This window comes from Odontesthes bonariensis, chromosome 21 (assembly GCF_027942865.1).
Source record: "Odontesthes bonariensis isolate fOdoBon6 chromosome 21, fOdoBon6.hap1, whole genome shotgun sequence".
NCBI classification, from domain to species: Eukaryota; Metazoa; Chordata; class Actinopteri; order Atheriniformes; family Atherinopsidae; genus Odontesthes; species Odontesthes bonariensis.
In genome coordinates, this window is record NC_134526.1 from 17,060,170 (window position 1) to 17,083,055 (window position 22,886).

At 38.9% G+C, this 22,886-nt stretch overlaps 2 protein-coding genes and 1 long non-coding RNA gene across 9 annotated transcripts in view; 1 reads left to right on the forward strand and 2 right to left on the reverse strand.

The window, feature by feature from the left end:
• LOC142370861 (uncharacterized) overlaps positions 1-6,469 on the forward strand; it is a 42,691-nt gene extending 36,222 nt beyond the window's left edge. For 3 of the 6 annotated variants that reach the window (XR_012767902.1, XR_012767901.1, XR_012767906.1), the window contains 2 exons: positions 1,608-1,735; positions 2,348-3,584. This is a non-coding gene — a long non-coding RNA (uncharacterized LOC142370861). Of the gene's footprint in view, positions 1-1,607; positions 1,736-2,177; positions 3,585-3,704 lie in introns of those variants that run through there. The other 3 variants (XR_012767903.1, XR_012767905.1, XR_012767904.1) reach the window with 3 other exon arrangements.
• rps2 (ribosomal protein S2) overlaps positions 1-22,886 on the reverse strand; it is a 371,318-nt gene that overhangs the window by 141,652 nt on the left and 206,780 nt on the right. The gene's annotated exons all lie outside the window — the stretch shown is intronic.
• The window catches only part of fam20ca (FAM20C golgi associated secretory pathway kinase a), a 42,009-nt gene that overhangs the window by 4,971 nt on the left and 14,152 nt on the right, over positions 1-22,886 (reverse strand). Inside the window, exons 4-5 of the mRNA XM_075453379.1 lie at positions 3,333-3,425; positions 927-1,042 (exon numbers count right to left, since the gene is read on the reverse strand). Coding sequence (XP_075309494.1) covers positions 927-1,042; positions 3,333-3,425 — 209 coding nt within the window. The remainder of the gene's footprint in view (positions 1-926; positions 1,043-3,332; positions 3,426-22,886) is intronic.

Genomic DNA, 22,886 nt, shown 5'->3' on the forward strand with positions numbered 1-22,886 from the left:
TATGTGGTGATGTGATTCATGCTGATTACTCTAACTTTATAGTTTTATCCCGTTGCATTACTGACATGCAGCTCAACAGGTTTCCACTTTAACTTATTCCGTCATCTGCGAATCAAGATCGTTTTAAGAGAATATCATGAAAAAAGTCATTTCTGAAAGGATGGCACTGTTCATTGTTGGTATTATTAAAAAAAAAATAATAAAAAAACAAGGATAACCTCCTCTGGTTATATGTTACCATGGTGATGATAACCTGTCAGACTTGAGAAACTTGCAAGTATTTAATATCGAAATAGAAAATCTCTAGTTCTACAATTCCTCCGCATTGAGCAAAATATTGTGGGTTACAAACAAAAGACCTGAGAATTTTTAAAGGTCTTTGTGGAAACCTGATAAACCTGGTTTATAGGCCTATCAGGTTTACCTGATAGGCTTTTTTTTTCTGATTTACCACTGTATTGCTTCAGTTTGGATTTTCTACTGTACAATTCTTCCTATCATTTTATTTATAGGATTAATGTGTTGTTCAAATGTAGATATGAATTATATATATATATATAAATAAATGTAAATGCTTAATAATTCATTTATATTATCTACTGTGTATACAAAAAGAATCCTTTTAATCCCTGCACTGCTCCACTTTAGACAGTCTGCTGGCTTTGAGTGCCACCATGTGGAGACGTTTTGGTATGTCTTTAATGATCAAATCACATGTTGAAATACATTCTTTTCTTTTTTTCTGCTTTGAAGAGCAGACACATGGTAACATGGCAGCTGCAGAACCTATTTTCTACACAATCCAGGTCATTTGAAGCATAAGTATCTCACAAAGGAAACCACAGAAATACAGTTGTTTTGTGCTTTCTTCAAGTTGGAGAAACTGAATCTCTCTGCCAAGTTGCAGATGCTGGCAAAGTCTCTACCTGGTGAGATAAAGAAGGTCCTCCACAGCTTCTTGTCTCGTGTCACATCTCTGATCTCTCTTGTCATGTTGACAAGCCGTCCTGCCACCGGGGGAACTCTCCGGAAGTCGAGGATCCTAGATAGACAGAGATGTAAAGTCAAGGGTAATCCTTCAAGGTTGAAAGAACAGGCCTTGGTTTGACAGATGAAAGTTATCTGACATGACATCAATTTTTCCACCATGACAGATTGGAAGATCAGTTCCAGATCTCATTGCTTTGCAACTTGTTTCACATTGAGCTGAATACATACAGCACCTTCATCCTCCAGCTCATTATGCTGTGGTGCAGTATTCCCAGCAAACACTGAAAACTCAAGCTGTTTGAGAGCTGATTTGGACCACTTCTATTTCCCTTGTTCTATTAACTGCTTTGATTCATATCCAGTAAACGTCAAACCTACAGTTCCATGGGGTATATTTGAATGGGATGGAATGTTTATCAGGGCTGCACGGTGGTATGGCGGTTCGCACCGTTGCCTCACAGAAAGAGGGTTCCAGGTTCAATTCCCAGCTTGGGACTTTCTGTGTGGTTTTCATGTTCTCCCTGTGTATGCGTGGTTTCTCTCTGGGTACTCTGGCTTCCTCCCACTGTCCAAAAGCATGCATGTTAGGTTAATTGGTGTCTCTAAATCTTCCCTAGGAGTGAGGGGACTGTGTGTGGTCAGTGTGGCCCTGGGATGGACTGGTGACCTGTCCAGGGGGTCCACCCTGCCTCTTGCCCAATGATAAGCTCCAGCCTCTCCGCGACCCTACAGTTGGATTAAGCAGGTATAGAAAATGGATGGATGGGTGGGATGTTTATCATTCTGCTAATAAACACCTACACTATGAGCTATGTCACCTAGAACTAAACATTCATTGTTAGAATATTTTCTATTCCCCCCATGACAATTATTTAAATGTTACAGTGATGTAAGAAAATCTTATCAAGCCTTGTTCTGCAGTGACATGTCTGCTTTCATCTAAATCAAGACATCAAGAAAAAGTGAGACATTACGACTTTTTAGTATTGGGTGATTTTTAATAAAAGTTGTCGATGCGTGACTTAATCTGTTTGGTCTCAGCTCACAAGGTGTATCAATTACACATAATTCTTATAGTGCTGTTTGTCTACTCGTGTGATCTGCCCACATCAAGAAAAACAAAAAACAGAGATAAACCAGCATCACAATGAGCAACATCTACTGAACATGATCACTTCTGTTTTCAGATCAGATTGGTAACATTCGTCCTGGTCTGCAACTCCAGTCACCCCATTCCCTGTCTACTACCCTTTCCCTTTTTCTCTTAAGCTCTTTTGTCAGAACACTATACCTATTCAGGCCTGTTTAGCCTGTCTCACTTTATGTTTGCCATCCAAATGACCCCGACCCTTTACAGACTAAAACTAAGCCTCCTGGGAGCAGGTAGACACGCAGACAGCCTCGCTGAGTGAAACAGAGTTGGTGAAACCTTAGCCAACAGAGGACAGCATTCAGAGGCTGCAAACTGCACGGTCATGTCGGGTCTTCATGACAAAGGAGCACCTGTGCATACGTCTGTACGTGGGTGTGTATGTGTGTTTTTGCTGTGAGAGCACACTTAAACTTTTATTTGTGTGCACTCTGCCTGTTACACACCTCTGAGTTCACAGCACAGGATATGAACACCCTGAGATTTAAAATCAATTACTAGAAAGCAGGGATGTTACTTTCTATGCCACATTCATCATTCAATACAAAGTAAAAAAAAATTTTTTTTAAAAATCCAGAGCTCCAGTGGTTGGGCAAATGGACTTTTATTCAAACGCAGTCCCACATGGTATAGCCAAGTTAAAAACAAACTACTCTTCAGGGATAACACAGCCCCCACCACCACTGTAGCATTGAAACCATGTTCTGGTGGTACTGGCATCCCTTTGATATTCCTGTTTTGTTTCTCTTGCCTATAAAAACACATGTCAGAGACCTAAGTTAAATCAGAGTAAAACTTTGTGTCTGTCAACATGTGTGGGGTAATTTTCATTCCCTTAGCAGATCCTAAAATGTGCTATACTCCATTTATCATCCTCTCCTCGATCATATTTGACTCTCGTAAGAGTTCTGTTTGTCCGCTGAAGTCCTTTGAGTCAAAGGATAATGTTGAAATCAGTATAGTCAGCAGCAAGCAGACGAGATGATCCATTCTCTGGGTGTGTTTTCTAATCCCTCGTGCTTAATCCCATTTAAATTTTCACAGACAAAATCCATTGCGTGCCGCCTCCAGATGTGGTGAAACTGAATATGACTGTGTATTCTTTCTGCAAAAAACTGTAAAAGATGATTTGAAAATCAACTGGGGAAACTGATTCATTACAAAAGGAGAGTGACAAGACTGTAAAACTCACCTGTCCAAGTGAAAAGCAGCAATCTCAGCATTGTGTCTCTCAAAGTCAGAGAAGTAGAAGAAGTCAGGAGGGGTTTCCTGCTCCCGGGTCTGCCTGAAAGACAGTGATTAAGACAACATAAAACATCAGCAGGAATTCACTTTTTTTGAGAAATATTCTATGAATGTAACCTGTAAATGTAAATTCATACATCCTTGAGTGTTCCTCTCAAATCATTTGTCTCTCACATAAAGGAAACTCTTGGTATTAAAAGCAATTGGTCTTTTAATTATTGTGTGTTAATTTCCATCATGCAAACGTTAGATATGAAATGTTTCTACCCCTGTCTGTTAAAATCCTGTTAGGCTCCATCAGATTTTTTGTTTCCCGCAGGGTAAAACTCATCTCAGCATTGGCACCCCTTTCTAGGACAGAAGCTGACGCATGAGACCAAAAGCCTGTTTGGACAAGTCTGCTGAAGGGAAGCTGGCTGAGATTCTTGTTCACATCCTGCAGCGCAAACACACAAATAAACCCTCACACACTCATTCGGGAGATGTGGATCTCTGCCAACCAACCATGGATCTGAGTCAGGAAATGCTAGAAGCCTCTTTGTGTCTGTCTGTCTGTCTGTCTGTCTGTCTGTCTTTCCCTCTGACTGTCTGCTCACCCGTCTGACAGCAGGATATGTCTCTGCACTCTTTCTCACTTGCTTTTTATTTATCTTATTTAAACACATGTGTAGACACACTTGCCAGTAACACACACGACATACAGACTTGTTCTATCCTCTCCTGCTCTGCCTTCTTTTCTTTCCTCTGCTTCTCCTCTCCATTAGTGTGAATTGAACTTCAGGTTGAAAAGCAGCATTATTTTACTTCCCTCTTCTCTTATTTTCATAGTATTTCCTTGAAACAGCCAAAACACTGACAACAGAAAGTGGCTCGCCCTCCTATTACTTTACTTGTCAGGGAAGCAGCCATTTAGCCATAAATCAATCGCTGCCATTGTGATCACTTCTTTGCCACCCAGAGTGAGGAGGGGACAAATTTTTATTTTTTATTTTTTATTTTCAGGATGCATGGAGGAGGATAAAAGATACTGTGTGGATGGAGATGAAGCTGTATAAACACCAGCAAAGGCTTTTGTTTTAAAAGGTGAACTTATGAGCCATTCCAGCTATTTATCAAAACACAATCAAGGGAACATGTCAATTTCTGAAGCTTGTTTTGTCTCTTGGCTATAACTTTTGCCATAATGATGCATTTCCCTCTGAGCTTTTTGACTTTGTTTTCTATATCATAATTCTTCTAGTGTCACTTTCCCCCGTGCAAAATTTGTCTTGTAAATCTGACTGACAGACTCTGTAGATTTGGTTGCCATAGTCACCATAATGTGAAATGCAATTTCCTGTCGAGGGAAGCTCTGTAGAATTTTGAATGCAGTGATGTAAAAACCTATAAAACACACACACACACAAATCACCCCGACACACACGCGGGCTATGTAAAAATGACATATACATTTCTCCCCACATTAATACACCCACATCTTTATCAGTAAGTGTCCTTGATAGTAAAAAGGCCCTTTATCTAAAGTAGAGTGCAATTAGGCTGCAGCAGATGTACTGTATGTAGTTCAGCAGAATCTCTATGTGTGTGTGAGTGTGTGTGTATGTGAGAAGTGATGAAGCTGAACTGCTTGCCTACGTGGACTCAGTTTGTGCTGACTTGGCAGTTCTAATGCTCTTTCATGAGCTTAGACATGCACGGTGGAGGGTTATATTAGAGGAAGAGAAGAGAACAGAAGGGGGAGAACACCAGAACAGCTGTGGCCTAGGCTCCACATACACTTTCCTTTCTTTCTTTTCTTTCACACACACGTGCACAAACTGCCAAACTGATGACACATGCTGCGTGACAGAAAGAGGGCAGTAGAGACAAACCCAAAGAGAGAAAATCAATGTGCAAACCAACTCCAGCTTGCCCTTTGGAATGAAACTGATTAAAGGAAATAATAAACTCTTTCCACATGCGCATGTAGAATCAAGATGAAACATCACAATGTTTGCTTTCCCAGCCTGATGGCCTTGACATTGTTAGAGTAACAATGATAATCAGGTATGATTCAGTCCCGAAATCAATAGACTACGGCTCCAAGTAGAAACAGAAAAAGGCAAATAGTTGCCATCTAAATGACTGGATCCTGCTGCATATTAAAGATTTTAGTCAATCACATATATTTAGACGTAAACATACATAAATAAAGTCACTTCTTTTGGAGTATGATAATGTAGTATTCTTTTTCAGTCCCTCATTAATAATTAATTCATTTTTTTTTTTTATTCAATCACAGAAGCTTTCTTTATTTCAATGTATTATGTCTTGGTCTTAATATAGCATGTGATCTGCTTTTAAATGAATGAGTAGGTAACAACTAGGAGGAGGCTCTACAGCATTTTGTCTCCTGCTGTAGCTTTCCCTTTCACACTTATGGCAGAGACCACAGTGGATGGAGATGACAGTGTCCTCAAGTGAAGTGAAAGATATTTTTCTTTAACTCATAACAACTGTATTCATTTACTGTGAATGCAATTAATCCCTCATAAGCTAGAGGCCAATGTGAGCTCTTTACAAGTCTGACTGCAAGTAAACTTAAACAGGACATCCACCCACTGGTATGCTTTACACAACCACAGAACCCCTGACATGCTAATAGGAATTAATATGTTGATATGACAAAACTCTGAGGGCTTTGGTGTTATACCAATTGATGCAATACCCTGTCTTGCACAAATGGCAAACATTATGTACACATCGTGCTAGTGACGCAGCGTCTAGATTAACTCAGATGACCGACGTCTGAATGAAAGAATGCTGTTTATTCAACAGGGAACGGTATTATTGCTACATATCATGTCAGGAGAGGCCTTAACTAGAAGACATGGCTACTAAACTTTTGTTAAATGCAGTTAAGCTCTTCTGATCTCAATAACGACAGTGTATTCACTGAAGAACAAAGGAGCCATCTCAAAAACTGAAAGGAGAACTTATTTCAGCTGCCCTAAAAGGACATGAATTAAAGTTGACTGAAAGAAAAACAATTCCAACTTTTTGTTTTAACAGGAAATATTATTGAGAAAAAGTCTATTGTACATGGTAACAATAAAAAAGAAAAAAGTTGTGGGTCCTGCGCGTTCTTCTGGTTTCTTGCTTCTATAAGAACGGGTGAACTTGAAGTTATGACCGGCAATGTTTAAAATACAAATACAAGAATAGTTGAATTAAAGACATCTATTATATATCCAGCTCAACCAAAGTTTGTTTAAGGAACTGGTGTGTGGTCATCTCAGTATTTGAGTCCCAAGTTTATGCTTGCTGTTCTTACTCCTGCACATGAGCAGGTCCATCTTTACAGGCATCCGTGTGACCCATCAAACCCAAGAAGGTATAACTATTTTAAATGTTACGAAAACAACAAAAAAAGCTATTCCTTTATACTGATGTAACTTGTTTGGGAAAAAAAAACTGCAGACACCAGTCCATCTGAAGCACTGGTACAAACAGTTAAGGTGCAGTACCATATCTACCGTGCAGTGGCCAGTGTGGCCAGCATAATCACTATTTTAAGCAGAGGGCTTCTACATATGATGTGTAAAATGATCAAACACAGACTATTGACCATGGACATTTAGTCTGGGCCATTGTTATCAAATAATGACTCTAGAAGACTGAACTAGTTTGCATAATGACCATTTTGCGGAAAATTTCCTACTTTGAGTAAGAACAACATTATATTGACATACAATCACTCAAATATATATAATTGAACTTTCTTTAACTGTTCAAAGTGGGCTGTAATTGACACATTTTCACAGTGTTTTTTCTAGATGTTAAAGGTGTTAAATAATTTGAAAGCAACTGTGATATATACACTCACTGAGTTAGAGCTGCAAAGACATTTTGACACTAATCCATAATAGTGAGACAGCAGCGGAGTCAGACATGGAGAGGGCACATGGAAGATCTGTTATCTATTGATAATTCACAGAAGTTTTCAGCCCCCCACTGACATCTGTCTGGCCTTTTGTCCTGCTCTGCATGGGGGTGGGCAGCTGAGAAGACATTATTGTATTAGCATGCACAGCACAAGGCTTGGATGAATGTAATCCATACAGGTTAGTAACTTACTGCAATACAGTGTCAGTATGTGACATTAATATATTAATACAATAGAGTTAAATCATTATTTCAGTTGAACTTAGTCACACAGTCATGTATTCCACCCATCCTTTTCAATGAGGACTTGGCCAGCGTTAAAATTTACTCTCATCGCATTATTAAAGTCATGAAATCACACCACTGTAGTAAAAACATGACAAACAAATCTGTTGCTTGTTGCCCAGTGGCAGGAAATCGTGCTCTTATATATACAAAAGGAGAACACTGCAGAAAAGAATAATTAAAGGAAGATTTAAGAATGTTGGACCCTGTTTCCTGTCATCTAACCTGCATCAATTAACCTGACTTGCAGTCAAATCAAACCGTCTCGCAGTCTGGCCCTACTTAACATCAATTATGAAGAATAACCTTCTTCTCTGCTCCCTCCGTTTCCTCTCACATATCCTTCTTTTGTCAGCAGTTGCATGTCATCGCTGTTCTTTTCCCCTTTCGACTGCTACAATTTATTTTCCCAAAACATGGAGAACAGCTTGACATCGCAGAAACAAGTTACAAGCGGTTTTCCTTCATCTTGAAATTTATTGTATTTTCAAAAGAAGAAACATTAGAGTGTGCCTAATTTAGTGCGATAATAGTCCAGGAGTCTTTCTAGGGTTTATACCCAAGGTAAATGATACGTCGTGCAGCACTCACAACACCTTTCAAGCTGATGGACAGGTGGAAGATTGGAGGACTGGAATGAAGGACTGAAAAAAAGCTCCTCAGTCTGGTGATTTGTGTCAGGGTGTACTTGTGTACCACGTACAGGAGTATCAGAGTGAAGACTGACATGGCTGTATGCGTGCACACTTGTGTTTACATCTGCAAATAGCAGCTTAATGTGTGGCTTTATTTGCATTTTTACTGCGTTCCTCACCCTGTATCTGTTTATTCTCTTTATTTTCCTCCAACAGCAGTACCAAAGAGAGATCTACGAGGCGGCCCAGAGCCCCAAGGTAGCTGTCTAGATTGAATTTAAAATCAGTGTTGCACAAGTTGTGATCCAGCTTCAGCTATTTTCAACACACAGGGTGAGACACTGCCAGGAGGGAAAGGCAAGTAATCTGCATGTGTGGGAAGCAGTATGGGCGATATCACCATAAGAACGCAATGAAAAGACTTGACACGAAGAAGATGGATGAAATCTTAAGTTCGTGCTTCAATTTCAAAGTTATTAGATACTCATGAGGTGGGAGATAGAGTGGAATTAATGTGAAGACTGAACGAAGACTGTCAGTGATTATCTTTCTTTGGCATGAGGTATATATGCTCATTTAAAGGCGAAAACATCTATTGATTGAGATTTGTCAGAACTGCGTGCCACTTGGCAGCCATTCTGTTTTATTAATGATATCCATTCGATTATATAAATTATTTAAACTGCAGAACATTATATGAAACATTTAGTGCCATCGTGAGAGTAATGCATTTCACATTCAGTGTTATCCAGGCAGGGATATGTCCCTTGATCATGTGACTCCTGTTCTTGTGACATCAATGTGCCTCCGTGTGTGAGCTGATAGAAACGTTGACACACACAGATAATGAAGGCGGCTGCTCATACACACGCAGCTCTACAGAGCTGCTAATGGTCAAAAAACTCCACGAGCCACTTTTGACTCTGGACTTTCAACTTATTTGCTGTAACAAAAAGTGTTGGAAGAAACAGTACCTAAACTTGTGATTTTATTTAATGAATAAACAGAATTAGATATATTTTAGGAATATTTTAGCAGTACTGAGACACTTAATGAAATGTTATAATTCTACTTTTTTGTATATTTACTTTCAGTAACAACATTATTACAGCAGTGATTTTACATTATTAGAACTGCTATATGGCCTTGTAATGACCTGTTTGGTCACAACAAAAGAGTTACTGTTAATCATTACTATATCAAAGACAAGCACAAATAATACAGTAATTGTCATCAATTATATTCTTTACAATCATATGTACAATCAAACACTTGTACCTGTTAGAAGCACAAGACAGAGTGTTTTAATTCTCCTTTATGTTTGAATGCCCACAATATAATATGTAGAGGTGTTAAAATAAAGTTTATAAAAATTCCCTTTAAAAGTAAATGCTTACGAGCTTAAAAGATTCTAACTACAATATTGAAAAGGTGCATTGTATTGAACAAGAGTAGACGACCATAACTCCAAAAACAACCTGAGCCAAAATTAAATGTGAAACCTAACTTTGAGCCTTAAAGGTAGCTCATAAACCCCAATATCTTGGTAAAACCTACATATATTGACTCAAATTGGATCCTTCTCTTTATAAAAACTTTTAATTGAGGAAAGTGCATTATTCAGTGGAGGAAAAGGTAGAAATTTGTGCCATCTGAAAGAGACACGCAAGCATGAACATACGCACAAAGAAAACAAACATGTGCACTGTCCCACCGCTACATACAGCGAGCTTAGGAGTAAGAAATATGAGCACATAGAGAAAAAGAGGCTGAATAATGGTAAGAACATCAATACCCCTGCTACATCTTCACACAGTGAATAGTTGTTTGTTGTGGTTGTAAGGTTGTCATATCATGTTAGAACTTTGATTTAATAAAAGGCAAAGAGTTGGTTAACACTCAGTTGGACAAATGTTGAATTAACATCAGGACTTAAAACCAACAAAACATCAACATCTAAAGGTGTTAGAATAAACCACTGACTTGATGTTAACATTATAACGTTGAGGATACCTTTGGTTTTGGTCTCCAATACTTAATAACTTTATGCCAGGATTGTACATCAAGATGGTGTTGCTATGAGATGTTTGCGGCGATGCTGGGTTTTGAAAACTGAACACAACTAGACCCAAACACAATGTCTGTGTCATACAGTCTTCAGTGTTCTAAATGAAATTCATGTAACCCTTAGAGGTTGACGACGCACTGAAATTTCGTCACTCAGCGTCAAAATCTACATTGAACCAAATGTCATATGAAGGTGGTAGCAAGCTAGGAAGGTGTCGGATATTAGTGTGATCACATTCGACCTATTTTGCAATATATTGTATTATGTCCTCTGCCTTCCCACCTTCTCCTTCAATTTCTCTTTTCCCAACAAGCTGAGTTCCCTGATTTTTCTTCTGGTCGTCTGACCTTCTGTCCAGAATGAAAGCTTCAAGCCAAATCTGAGGCCTTGAATTTTGGAATCTAAATGTACAGCTTCGAGGCGAGCAGCACAGCTGTGGGCTAGGTCACTATCTTTGACTACCAGAGCCTCCTGGCAGTCCTTGAAATGGATGACAGAACCCCTCGAAACAAGTTTAAGTAGTTTCTCTGCGTGTGTGTGAGTGAGGGCCCGAGGTTGAGTCATGACCAAGAGGCTGAGAGAGAAAATGTGCCTATCCAGCTGTCTCATCTGGCCAGATGGCTGCAAATCTCTGTGTGGATGTGTCAGGGATCAGTCCATGGCTTTTAGGTCTGCAAAGCCCTGCTGCTCTCTAACTATGCTCTTTAACAAGGACATAAAACATCCAAAATACTGTATTACAGCTGAAAGGTTTGAAAGCTGGAGCTCAACCATAATATGAAAATATATGAAAATGAAAGCTCTTTGCTAAATTCGACAGCCAGTGATTGAAAACATTTTAATGGACTGAGGAGGATCGGGACACATACAATAAAAGGCGAATAAATCACCTTAACAGTGTGGTCCTCCATAAATAAAAATAGCTTTTGCACAATTCCCTTCAGTTTTTCTTCTTTCACCTTCGTCAGGGAACTCATTTGTGAGTTGTGTTTATCTATTAAAGAGGTGATACAGTTTTCTCTCACTGTACAAGGTAAAATATCACATAAGCACAACAACTTCGCCTCTGGCTTTTAAACATAAAACAAAGACCTGTTTTAGGAATATGTTCCTAAAGGTTCCTAAAGTGCTAAGCTAAATAAAAACACTGCGCAATATTTTTTACTTATATGTTTTTAAAAAAATACTAAATTAGAAATAGTTCAAATAACTACCCCCCCCCCCCCCCCCCCCCCACTGAAAAACTGTAACATCTCACATATTCCAGTGCATTATTAAACCAACAGAAACAAAACATTTTTGTCACAATTTCCACATCATCTTATGGTCTGCTTCAATTTTATGGTTTATCCCCCTTTAACCCCTTCATGTGGACCATGCTGCAGCAATTTCAGTATCAGTTTTCTTCTGTCTTTGAGCTATTTCTCACAAGGCTGTGATTTCTTTCGTTTTTTTTGTCTTGTTACTGATCTTAAGTGAGTGGAATGACATATCCAGCAATATTCCCCATGGCTTACTGCTCTACAGTGCATTATGTTAAATACCTGAAATCACTGTGAAGAACCCATGCAAAGCGACAGAATTATATCTGGCCGTTTTGGGATCCCTTCCCAACAATCATCTTAAGGAGCTCCTTACGAGTGCATACATGTATGGAAAAACAGGAAATCTTATTAGCATCACTGTGGTATTTTCATTTTCACAATGCCATGTTTTGGCTAACACACAGGAGCTCTTCTACAGCAAAAATTGTAGGTTGCCCTTGTTTCTTGGTAAGTGCATTCACTGCTGGATTACTGTTAGAAGTGCTACCAAATAGCAGCTTTGTGATATCAAGAGAATACATGTCTGATGACTAAACCGCTTTCCAACTGCATTTCATTCATGCAGGATATTCACAAGAGGCCTTAGTGCAGTTTCTGTGATATTACAGCAGTTCAGCATCAGAGTGATTTCATTTCCCAGTGACAGATGCTCAAATAGCATTGTCTTTTGACAATGTTATTTGATTTTGCATGACGAATATTTAAAATGTATTAAGTAGCCTGCTGTTACCTAAATGTAACTCAAAACTTAACTTAACAACCATCACTGCATCAGAAAATTCAAACATCCAAGATTAGTTGGTGTCTGTATCAATAAACCTGCTTTTCCTTTCAGCCATTCTTGTCCTGGATTATGGATTTGTGAGTGAAAAGGCCAAGCTTGCTTTTTTTCTTTTTAATCCTCCTCTGGGTTGTCAAAACAGAGGACAAGTGGAAACCTACAAAGACTAGACCCATCAGAACGCCAGTTGCTGTGTTGTTCTACCAAAACAAACAAGGATGACCTTACTGTGCACCTGCAGTCTCACAATTGGTGTCGGTACACAACTTTCACTGGAGCACGTGCCTCAGTGCTGATCAACAGCACCTCAATACAAAGATTTAAAAATGATTAATAAACATAATAACAAGATATAATAGAACGCAAGAGCAATTTAGTTCAACCAAAAATGTGAGCTGATGTTCTGAGCCCTTATGCACAACACACATGCCTGGCACTGCGCGTGATGTTCTTTAATATCTGCAATGTGCATGCAGCAAGACAAGTATCGAAAAAAGTGCGAGGCAAGAGATGAGCCTGAGAGGTATATCATGCTGTTTGAAGGTTTTTATGAGTCATCATTGCTGTGGGATGCAAAAGAATGTTAATATCTTACTGATAGGTCACATTTTGCCATCATTTCTAAACGCAGGCTTTGAGTTTTATAAATGAAAGCATGTTGCGAAAAATCCGAGGTTATGCTAAATTAACATTTCCAGTAATCTTAATATCTCCATAAGATAAAACAGGGCTAAGTGAAGGACGTTTATATAGAACATTGCAGGCAATTGATTTGTCTATACATCACTTGCCTGCTGCAACTCACTGTCTAGGAATGCCCCCGATTGCCTCGCTTCCCAGTTCTTTCCTCTCAGTTCTTGTCATTTCTATAATTTTGAGTCTCTTCTAAAGGAATATAATTACAAAAAACATTTGAACCTGACTAACATCTGTGCACCATTGATAACAGACTCAGAATAGATTCAAGGGAATTCATTTCCGCAGATGTCTTTTATAGGCATGGCGCGAGATCAGAAAAGCAACGCAGAGACATAGACAAAAACGTAGGTTTTGGTGTTGCTGCACGGCAGTGATGTGCATTCACCAGAGGTTCATATACTGGAATACATTTTTCTGTTTTCATGTATGTTGTGTGTCTTGACTAAGGGGATTATATACTAAAAGGATGAGACAGGTCTTAATGTTTACAGTTACCTTTCGTTTTGTCTCTCTCCCACAACATCACCCACAACAAAAATGCATGGGTTTATCCTCAACAATCAGGTGGGTTCCAGCAGCACATAACCACATTTCCTCATATTTACATATCCATCCACAGTGGATTAACTGTTTTTCAATAGCACAAATCTGAGGCAATCCTTCACAGAGAGCGCGATTCATGACAGGCTGAGCGCAGAACACGAACTGTGAATTATGCAGAGCATACACAAACGTCAAAGATATTCTTAGGTCAAAAGTGATTAGATGTCAGGAAGCACAAGCTTGAGGATGTTTAGAACAATACACTTCAAAATGTGACATTGCATGCTTACAGTGTACATCTCTCCAGCAGCTTTTTTTAGTAGCTTGTCTTCATAAGTATGCATATTGTAGATGATGCAGCAGCTCCTGAAACCACCTGTTCCAAAAAAGCATCCAAGACGTTGACAGCTATACCAAACTGCATCTGTAAAATGCAATAAACCATGAAATGATTTATGTAAAGATTCACTAGGAATGTCAGTGCTCTACTACAATGTCACACCCAACCACTCTTAAAAAAATTCTCACAACTCTCTCATTGCTGCCAAGATGGAAGCACACTCTGAGGGGGTCTGCTCTCTGCAGTCTGTTTCCGCGAGAAATTCCTCCAGAAAGCCTCCACCAGTTGTTTCTATCCCTCACAGCTCCTGAATTTGTGATGGGAGGGGGTGAAGAGAACAAGAGGGGACTTAAGCTTCAAAAGTAACTTTAACAGCGTGAGAAAGAGTAAGAGATGGCACCCACCTTGACACTTCTGGACCTATACCGAGGCAACAAACAATCAGCGCACTCTGCGAAGGCCGACATTACTTTCATAATGGAAGCAAGCTCGATAGCTCACGGCCTGCGAGGATCAATGCCGATTTAAGGTCTTCATCTCACAGGGACTGAGTAACAAGCCCGGGTATTCAGCATGACATGTAAACTGCGGCTGATGGGAGGAGGGAGAAAAAAAATCTCTCCTTAGCGTGTCAGTAAGATGCAGAATCTGCAGGGGTAGCAAAAAAGCAGTATCTTTACACCGACTGAGGAGGATTTTTAGAAAAGGAAAGCTGCTCTTAAGGGTATTTCCTATGCTCAGAGAAAAGGTATTCTGTTTGTTGGACATGTCTTCTCTCAGACATAAAAAACAAAGCGGAGGTTATATAAGTAAACAAGAACAACATAGATATGTTGCCAAGAAGCCACGTTCTCTTCTTTAGATAAAACTCAAACACACTCCCTGTCTGCAAACTAGAAGACTCCAATACAGTCTAAAACCATATAAATCAGCCATACTCAAATGGCGGCCCGCGGGCCTTTTTAGGCCCATTGGGCATCTATTTCTGGCCCACGAGCTGTTTTGAAATTTTTTTTTTTTCAGTCGCGCTGTCTGCTCTTATTTTGAAATCGCGCACCGCGATCTCAAGACGAGGCTGGGGATTGCCTCCATGGTAACGATAAACAGATAGAATCTAGTAGTAGTCGAGCCCTCGTAAACTCGAGATAGTAGTCACTCGCTCAGCAGCAGCAACACGTTTACCGACCGGAGCAACAATGGCATGCTCGAAATTTTCCCCAAAAAGAAAACTGGACAGCGAAAACCGCCAGTTCCAGCCAGAATGGACAGAAAGGTTTGCGTTCTTTCTACCACCGTCCAGCACTCGCCCTCTGTGCTTAATATGTCAAGAAACTGTCACGGCAATAAAAATGCGCATTGTGAAACGACACTATGAAAAAAAACACAAGCATTTTGAAGAGACATTTCCGTAAAGCTCCGAGATCAGAACAACAAAATTAAATGCTCTTAAAGCATCATATCAAACATCCAACCGAATCCTCCACACATTAAGCTGAGAAAAGTGAAATTCTTAACACAGCGATGCATAGTTTGTTAAACAAAGCACAAGAAATGGGCTGCCTGAAGACTATTTGTTTTGGATCTTGAACAGGGTTATGCTTGGTTTTATTTAGTTATTAATTTTAATTTATGCCCAAATGCAAATTATATTTTTATTTTAGGTAATATTTTTGTTTTGAATAAAAAGGAAATGTTATGTTATAAAATATGTTATAAATGTTATACATACGTTATGTTATATTGTTATGATACGTTATCATACACGGTCCCAATAAATAGCCCCTTGAGGCATTGAAAAAAAATGTGTGGCCCCTCATCATTTCTATTTGTGTACCCCTGATATAAATGATCAGCTTTTATAGGAGAACCCAAACTGAGAAGCTCCGCAAGCAGGTCCATCCTCTAAATTGGCCTGAGGTATAAACCATAAAGAATCTATTTGATTAACGCTAAGTAGCTGCCGAACAGTGAATGCCAATTAGAGAATATTATGTTAAATCCTGGGAAGCTTAATTTTCCACCGTCTCAACACACACGTGCAAGTACACGCACACTCAAGCTTCTTTCAGCCAATTCGTGGAGCGACTGGAGCGTCTGTACAGCTTGGACCAAGAGAAGTTAATTGGATTGTGCAAGCATTTTAGACGTCTGTTATCTTTGCTCATCTCAACATGTCTCATCCAAAACAATCCTGTTATCTTCACCCAAAGATAAGGAAAATGCACAAACACACACACTTACAGCTATTCTTATGCTATTCTTCTCTTTCACATGCAAACCACTTCAAACCAGTTTTAATATCACCAGTTTTTTGCCATACCAAATTGATCTACCTCCCTAACCATCACCACAGCCTCACAACAGGCTATTGTTCAACAATTCAGAGGGCATGTAGCACTCATGCAAACGTTGCACCTTAAGTCTGATGCAGAAATTTAGAAAATAAGAATGGATACAAATCATGTGATGATGTATTTTAAGGCGACTAGCTTGAACTCCCTGCTGCTTTAAAAACAAAAACAAACTTGATTTCAATTGTTCTAGCATCCATTTCTTTAGTCTACACTGATGCAAACAGATAGAACGACATTAAATGAAGAAAATACACTAGGTGTCTCATGTTCTTATACTCATACTTGAAGACATCCTTGGACCTAGTTTTAAGATAATTTTAGATGGTGTTCTTATGTTCTATGCTCAAAAGTGATGAGCATATAACACCCAGGAACTATAAATCCTCTATTAACTTTAAATAACAACACATGCCTCGCTATTTGATTACGTCTGGACTTTGCTTTTGAGATAATTTCAACTTTGTCTCATCGTAGGGTAATAAATACTGCTATTTTTTCAAAGTCTGTTTTTTTTAGATAAGAATAAGGTGAGTTTGGTGTCAGTGGTACAATGTTAGTAATCAAATAAAGCTAATCCTCCAATCTCAGCGAGGAGATTTGAGGGGAGTTGGTGGGAAATCCTAACAGACATGAAACACAAGTTTGAAATGAGTTATTGATGGTTATTTTTTCATTTAAATCATTATTATTATTCTGCTTTACGTTTCCTTTTCATTCAGCATTTGGTTATTTTAGGGCATCTGCCAAGCTGTGTTTTGACAATGGTGTTGTTTCTCTTTAAATAGATCCCTCCCCAATGTGAATCTGGTGCATGGAAAATGATGGAGATACAAAGATTAACTATAGTTTTCCACTGTGTTGAAAACAGACCCTAAAGTTTTTTCTGTATTGATTTGTGCTGCAAAGTGGTTCTGACAAACTGGCAACATGTAAAGCTGTTGGTATGAAAACAAGTTGATCGCTTTCATGTCAAAGTCAGGTTTCAGAAAACAACTACATAGATGTGTTTTTCTGCTTAAGCCATACTTAAGATCAAAATGAGTCTTTGATTATTTTATTAACGAGGCCTCTGGTTAAAATTAAGCAGAATTATCCTTTAAGGTACTCTAAATATAAACCAGCCAGTCTTGTATCTGCAAAACCATCTCCATTAATCCCCACTCCTTTTTTTTGCCTCCTTCATCTATACACACCACAAAAAATGTTAGACACAAGCACGCATGAAGTCAAAGCCACAAAGACAGATGCAGGTTTATTTTTTGACCATCTCTGAAGACTTAAATGCAAGAGTCCAGAAATACTTGAAAGACTTGTTACCATTTCCCCACTGTGATTAGTTTGAGGTGAGTCTTGTTAATGATGGAGGACCACAAAGCATTTGATTTAGTCATTCCTTTTTACCTCCAAAAAGAATATGTTAATTACCCTTGAAGCTTAGAGAAGTTGTTATAACCTGCCTCTGTTTAGGGTAAAGAGTTACTAGCTCCAGCAGTTCATTCATCACTTTGATCAAGCCAGAGCAGGAAAAAGCTCAGTTTTAGAGGGCTGTTGTTTTTAGCTTTCAGGGCTGCCTTTCTTCAGCATCCCAGAATAAACTACACACAACAGAGTAAAACCTAACTACACAAAACTCAGAACTTTGATATTTCTACCAAAGAAAGCAATCAAAAGAGTGTATTCAGAAAGCTATTTTGTGGTCAAGGCCCCCAAATCGCGCTTTGTTTCCTCCACAGCTGAACTCTTTTATTTAGACCTGTCAACAGTCTTGTTGTGCTCTGTGGTTCGTGGTCAAATGCCGTCTCCTAAATAGAAACCATCTATCAGAGGCTAAGTGGTGGCTGAGAGATGTCATTGTGGTCATGAGTGGGTGATGGTGGCAAAGGAGGAAGTGGTGAAAGGACTGGAAAAACAGTTCCAAGGGTTGCATTTATGCTTGTGTAAGAGCTAAGTGGGATGGAACACATCCAGTGCACTTGAGGATAAATAGAGTTAATGACTATGTGAAAGGACAGAGGAGCACTTCCCACTAAAAACAACAATTGATTTCTGACAAATCTCTGGACATTTAGTAGCTAACTGAGACAATGCATTAAAGGATATCTTTAAGCCCATTTTCTTGTGTGCTGAGTGATGCTATTATAGCCTGGCTTGTAGGTATATAAACTAGAATTGATTTCTGACTTCAGAAAAAAATCAGGGTGTTTATTTAGCAAAAAAAAAGTAACAACATTTAAAATCTAGCAGACTACAAAAATAAGCTCTAGCAGAAAGCTGACACAGTTAGGCACAGTCAGCTAAGGCAATTAAGCCAACACACCACCCAAACACTTGCTCCCTCTGCAAGGGTTGCAGATGCTCAAAGGAGAAAGTAGCAAATCAAAAGTCCAACTCCTACAAAAGGCAGCTGCGAAAGCAAAAGATTTTCCAAAAAATTCTCTGTGTTTGTCTGTTACTGGTCAAATACTGTCATGACACACTGGCCTTATAGCATCTTTGCACTTTGTAAAGCCAAATTATTTGTGGGTGCGTCCTACAATCCTACATTAATGCACTGCTCCAAACCCCCAAACACAGCCTGATAAATGACCATAACATTTAAAAAGCCTTTTGGTACACTACTCAGCCACACCAATAGTATATAAGTATTATCTTCATTTCTTCCATCACCATGCATGAACACTCCTAAAGGCAGCTTTCCAAACTTTACTCCCACTCAATTGGCCTGTCAGGCTGACTGTGCAGCAACCTCACCACATTTGACTCTTGATAATACTATGTCAGAGGGGTAGACTCCTTTGTACGATCCACAATGACACATCTTAAACCACAAAGCCAGAAAACTTGAAAGGACGTAACTTTCTATTAAGTTTTAGAATGCGTTCTAGCTTGGAAAGATTTTTTTCAGCATATAAAAAGCCTTACTCAGAACCTCAACAGCATGCTATTCACTACTAAAAGAGGGAAATAAGAATAACTCTTGGAGAATAAGAATAAGTTTCTTTTCAACCGAGTAGCTAACAAAGGGCCAAAGTGCTCCTGATTATTGTATTTCTTCATTAACTTAAAACAAAGCGTATCTATTAGAGAAAAAAAAACGTGCCTTTCCCATTTAAGAGTCAGCACAACTCACCTGCCTGGTGCTATGGCCTTAGAAACTGTTCTCCCATTGACCTTAATGAGATAATATAAGCAGTCAGGGCTCCTAAAGCATTTATATGTCGATTGAACCCCATTTCAACTAGACTATTTAAGAAAGTTCTACCCCTAATAAACACCTCTGTACTTGATCAGATCAGTCTGTCTCCACTAACTGGCGACATACCTGTACCACAGGTAGCAGTAAAAAACTTAATACTGATATTTTACCTTATTGCAAAGGATTGTGGCTTGTTTGGAGAGTTTCAGTCTGGATTTACAGCACATCACTGAACCAGAACTGGGTTAGTTAAAGTTACAAACAACTTGCATTTTGACTGGCAGTGATTTAACTAACCTTGTGAGGCCATTTGTACCAATCCAGTCACTGTGCTCTCAGGGGATTGGTCTTCTGGAGGTCCCCATATTATTTTATGAATATTTTCATACTGTGCATCAACCTTGTGGAATAGCCAGCTGCCTATTATTGGCCTGGGTCATAAAGCAAAGCTAAAGACCCACTTTATCTATCTATCTATCTATCTATCTATCTATCTATCTATCTATCTATCTATCTATCTATCTATCTATCTATCTATCTATCTATCTATCTATCTATTTTTTAAATCTTGTGTTCACAATTCTTATTATTTATTTTGATCATGCAAAAAAAGAAAACATGAGGAAAATAATAATCTTAACAAATAACATGCTCAAAAGGGAGTAGGGAGAAGCACAATCTTACTCAATCCCACCCCTTCCCCACTATTTAGTAACAGTAATAATCATAATCAATTGATTATAACAAAAATGATTTGTTATGGTATTATGGTATTCCTCCTCTTCTTCTACATCCAGCAAGAACTGAGGTTTTTGTTTTTGTCCTTAGAATGACAGAGATTTACTAACCATTTTGTTACTTTGGATGCCATATCATTGGCTTCCAATACAACTGTGAGGAGTCTTGGAGTGATTTTTGACTTTGACTCTTTTAACTGACATATAATACAGATATAATCAGAGTAATATGACAAAAAATATGGAGTATTGTGTCCCAAATTGATAATGAAAAACATGTCCGTACATTTTTCACATCCAGATGAAACTAATATAATGCTATTTGTGCTAAATGTTCAAAATATTCTTCTAAAAGTACTAAAAGCCCTTTGGGTTGCACCTGTGTTTGAGAAAATGCTACATAAATGAAGCTGAGTTACTCCTGAAAAGGTGTACAAAATTGTATACCAGTTAATTCGCTGTAATTTGCATTATTCTCTCAAATACAAGAGTAATTTGATATCAATAATCTGGGAACTGATACCTTACTCTGCCTGTTTCTTACATGTAAAAACACAAAAAATGTGTTCTTTTTCACAACTCCAAGGTTTTATTCCTTTTCTCAACAATCTTCCCACCAGTAGTAACACTGAGTGAGAGTCTCCCTGCACCTAAAGCACAGAGAGTCCTCTGTTTGTATCACTGCTGCTTAAAGCTACAAAACGGAGGGTATCAAGGTAGAATGGGAGGGGCAACCCAGGCAAACTCCTGGATCAGGTTCCTGCTTCCCCATCCTGGTAATACCAGACATCGCCACGGCAGCCCCTCCTACATCCTGACCTGACAATGGGCAAAGCCAGCAAGAACGCTCCTCCTCTCCTCCGGTTTAATTGGTAGACAAAGGCTGCATTCTCCTACCCTTTCCTGACCCCCTGACAGGGAAGTCACGCACAGCCTAATTGCCACCTTGCATGGGACAGGCTTAGACAAGCAAAGGCTTGGCCCACAATGGATGTATTAACCATTATGTAGCTATCACAAAAGGCCCAAGTTACAGACATACAATGCTTTCTCTCTATTGAAGAACTGTTGTTTCATTCATTCAGCTTGGAGAGACATGCAGGTGGACTGTGATAGATCTACCTGGGAAAGGTTGTTATCTAATGATACCAGACAAGGGGGTAAGGGGTAATGCAGTGTGTGTGGTCCCATTGTTCAAAAACTACAGTAACTTGGTGACAAAATAAGAATGAAATTGGTGTCATTTTCAGACAGCTGTAATAACAATGAAAAAAATATCTCCTCTTTGTCTATATTCAAACAATTATAACAATTACAGCCTTTTTGAAAGGCTTAAAAGCAATGTTGTACCACATAGTGAGTGGTTGTCTCTTTTAGATAAACCTATAAAATGTAAGATCTTCATCACAGATGTGGATTCCCCAAATTATTCAATGGCATTTGAAAACTCCCTGAAATCAATACAACACTCGTCCATGCTCGTTTAAGACAATCAGCCTGGGAGATGTTTGCATATCCAGAAGCTATACCTGCTTAGAATACAGTAATAATCCTCACAACAATACAATACTTGGCCTGCTATCCTTGCTTCATAAAAAGAAATGCTCATTTGGGATGTCTAAAAAATGTTGAGCATTCCAGACAAATATGGCAGCAGCATTCCTTGTGGGAAGCCTAGGAATTCCCCCATCTAGTATTTTAGACGATAATAATAGGATACTGTAAGATGGGTGAACAACAAACCATGCAAAGCAATGACAAAGAGAATGTCAGAATCCAGAGCAAGCATGCTCAAATGCAAAAAACACTGATACACTTGGATGTGGTGCAGCAGAGTGGACAGTGCGTGTTGGGTGGGGGGTGGTAGCATCAGGGAAAGACATGGACTGTGTCAATCCACAGGCATAACACTCACACAAAGGCACAAGAACTACACACACGTAGGTACGTGATTCTAATATCCAACATGTTGTCATGATAAGATATGAAACATGCATGAAATGGTAGTCCCTGTATGCATGCTGATGGACATGAATTTCCTCTATTTTTCATGACACCCAGCACGACTTTCAAAATAAACGCATTTCAGAAAGAGTGGCATATTTTTTGCCTGCAACACACTTTTGCATTTTGTACCTGATAAACAAGAAAAAGGACATTTGTTCCATGTGGTAGATATTATCAGAGGGTCTGTTTCACAGCAAACCATGATGTTTCTCTAACTAATCACCATTAACTTCACATGCTTATATTTGGACTGTGGGGGGATGCTGGAGTGCATGGAGAGAAGCCTCATGTGTGAGGCCAACATGAAAAGTACAAAACTCCTTTTTGTGACAGTTTTAAAAAAAATTCTGCGACGCTGTATATCTTTATGCTGTTACTTTATCGTCCAGATACAGATACACGCATGTCCGAGGATCCAGATCAATCCCATTTTGACAGCTTGTGTCAAAATATTAAACTAAAACTTGTTAATTACAAGATTTTTAACTTGATATCAGAAAATGACATGTATCTGAGGACAGCAGAAAAATCCTTCATTGTTTCTGAATCTTAAGTTAGAGATGCTTTTAATCCAAAAAGAAGAATAGATTTGAATTGTAAATGTAAA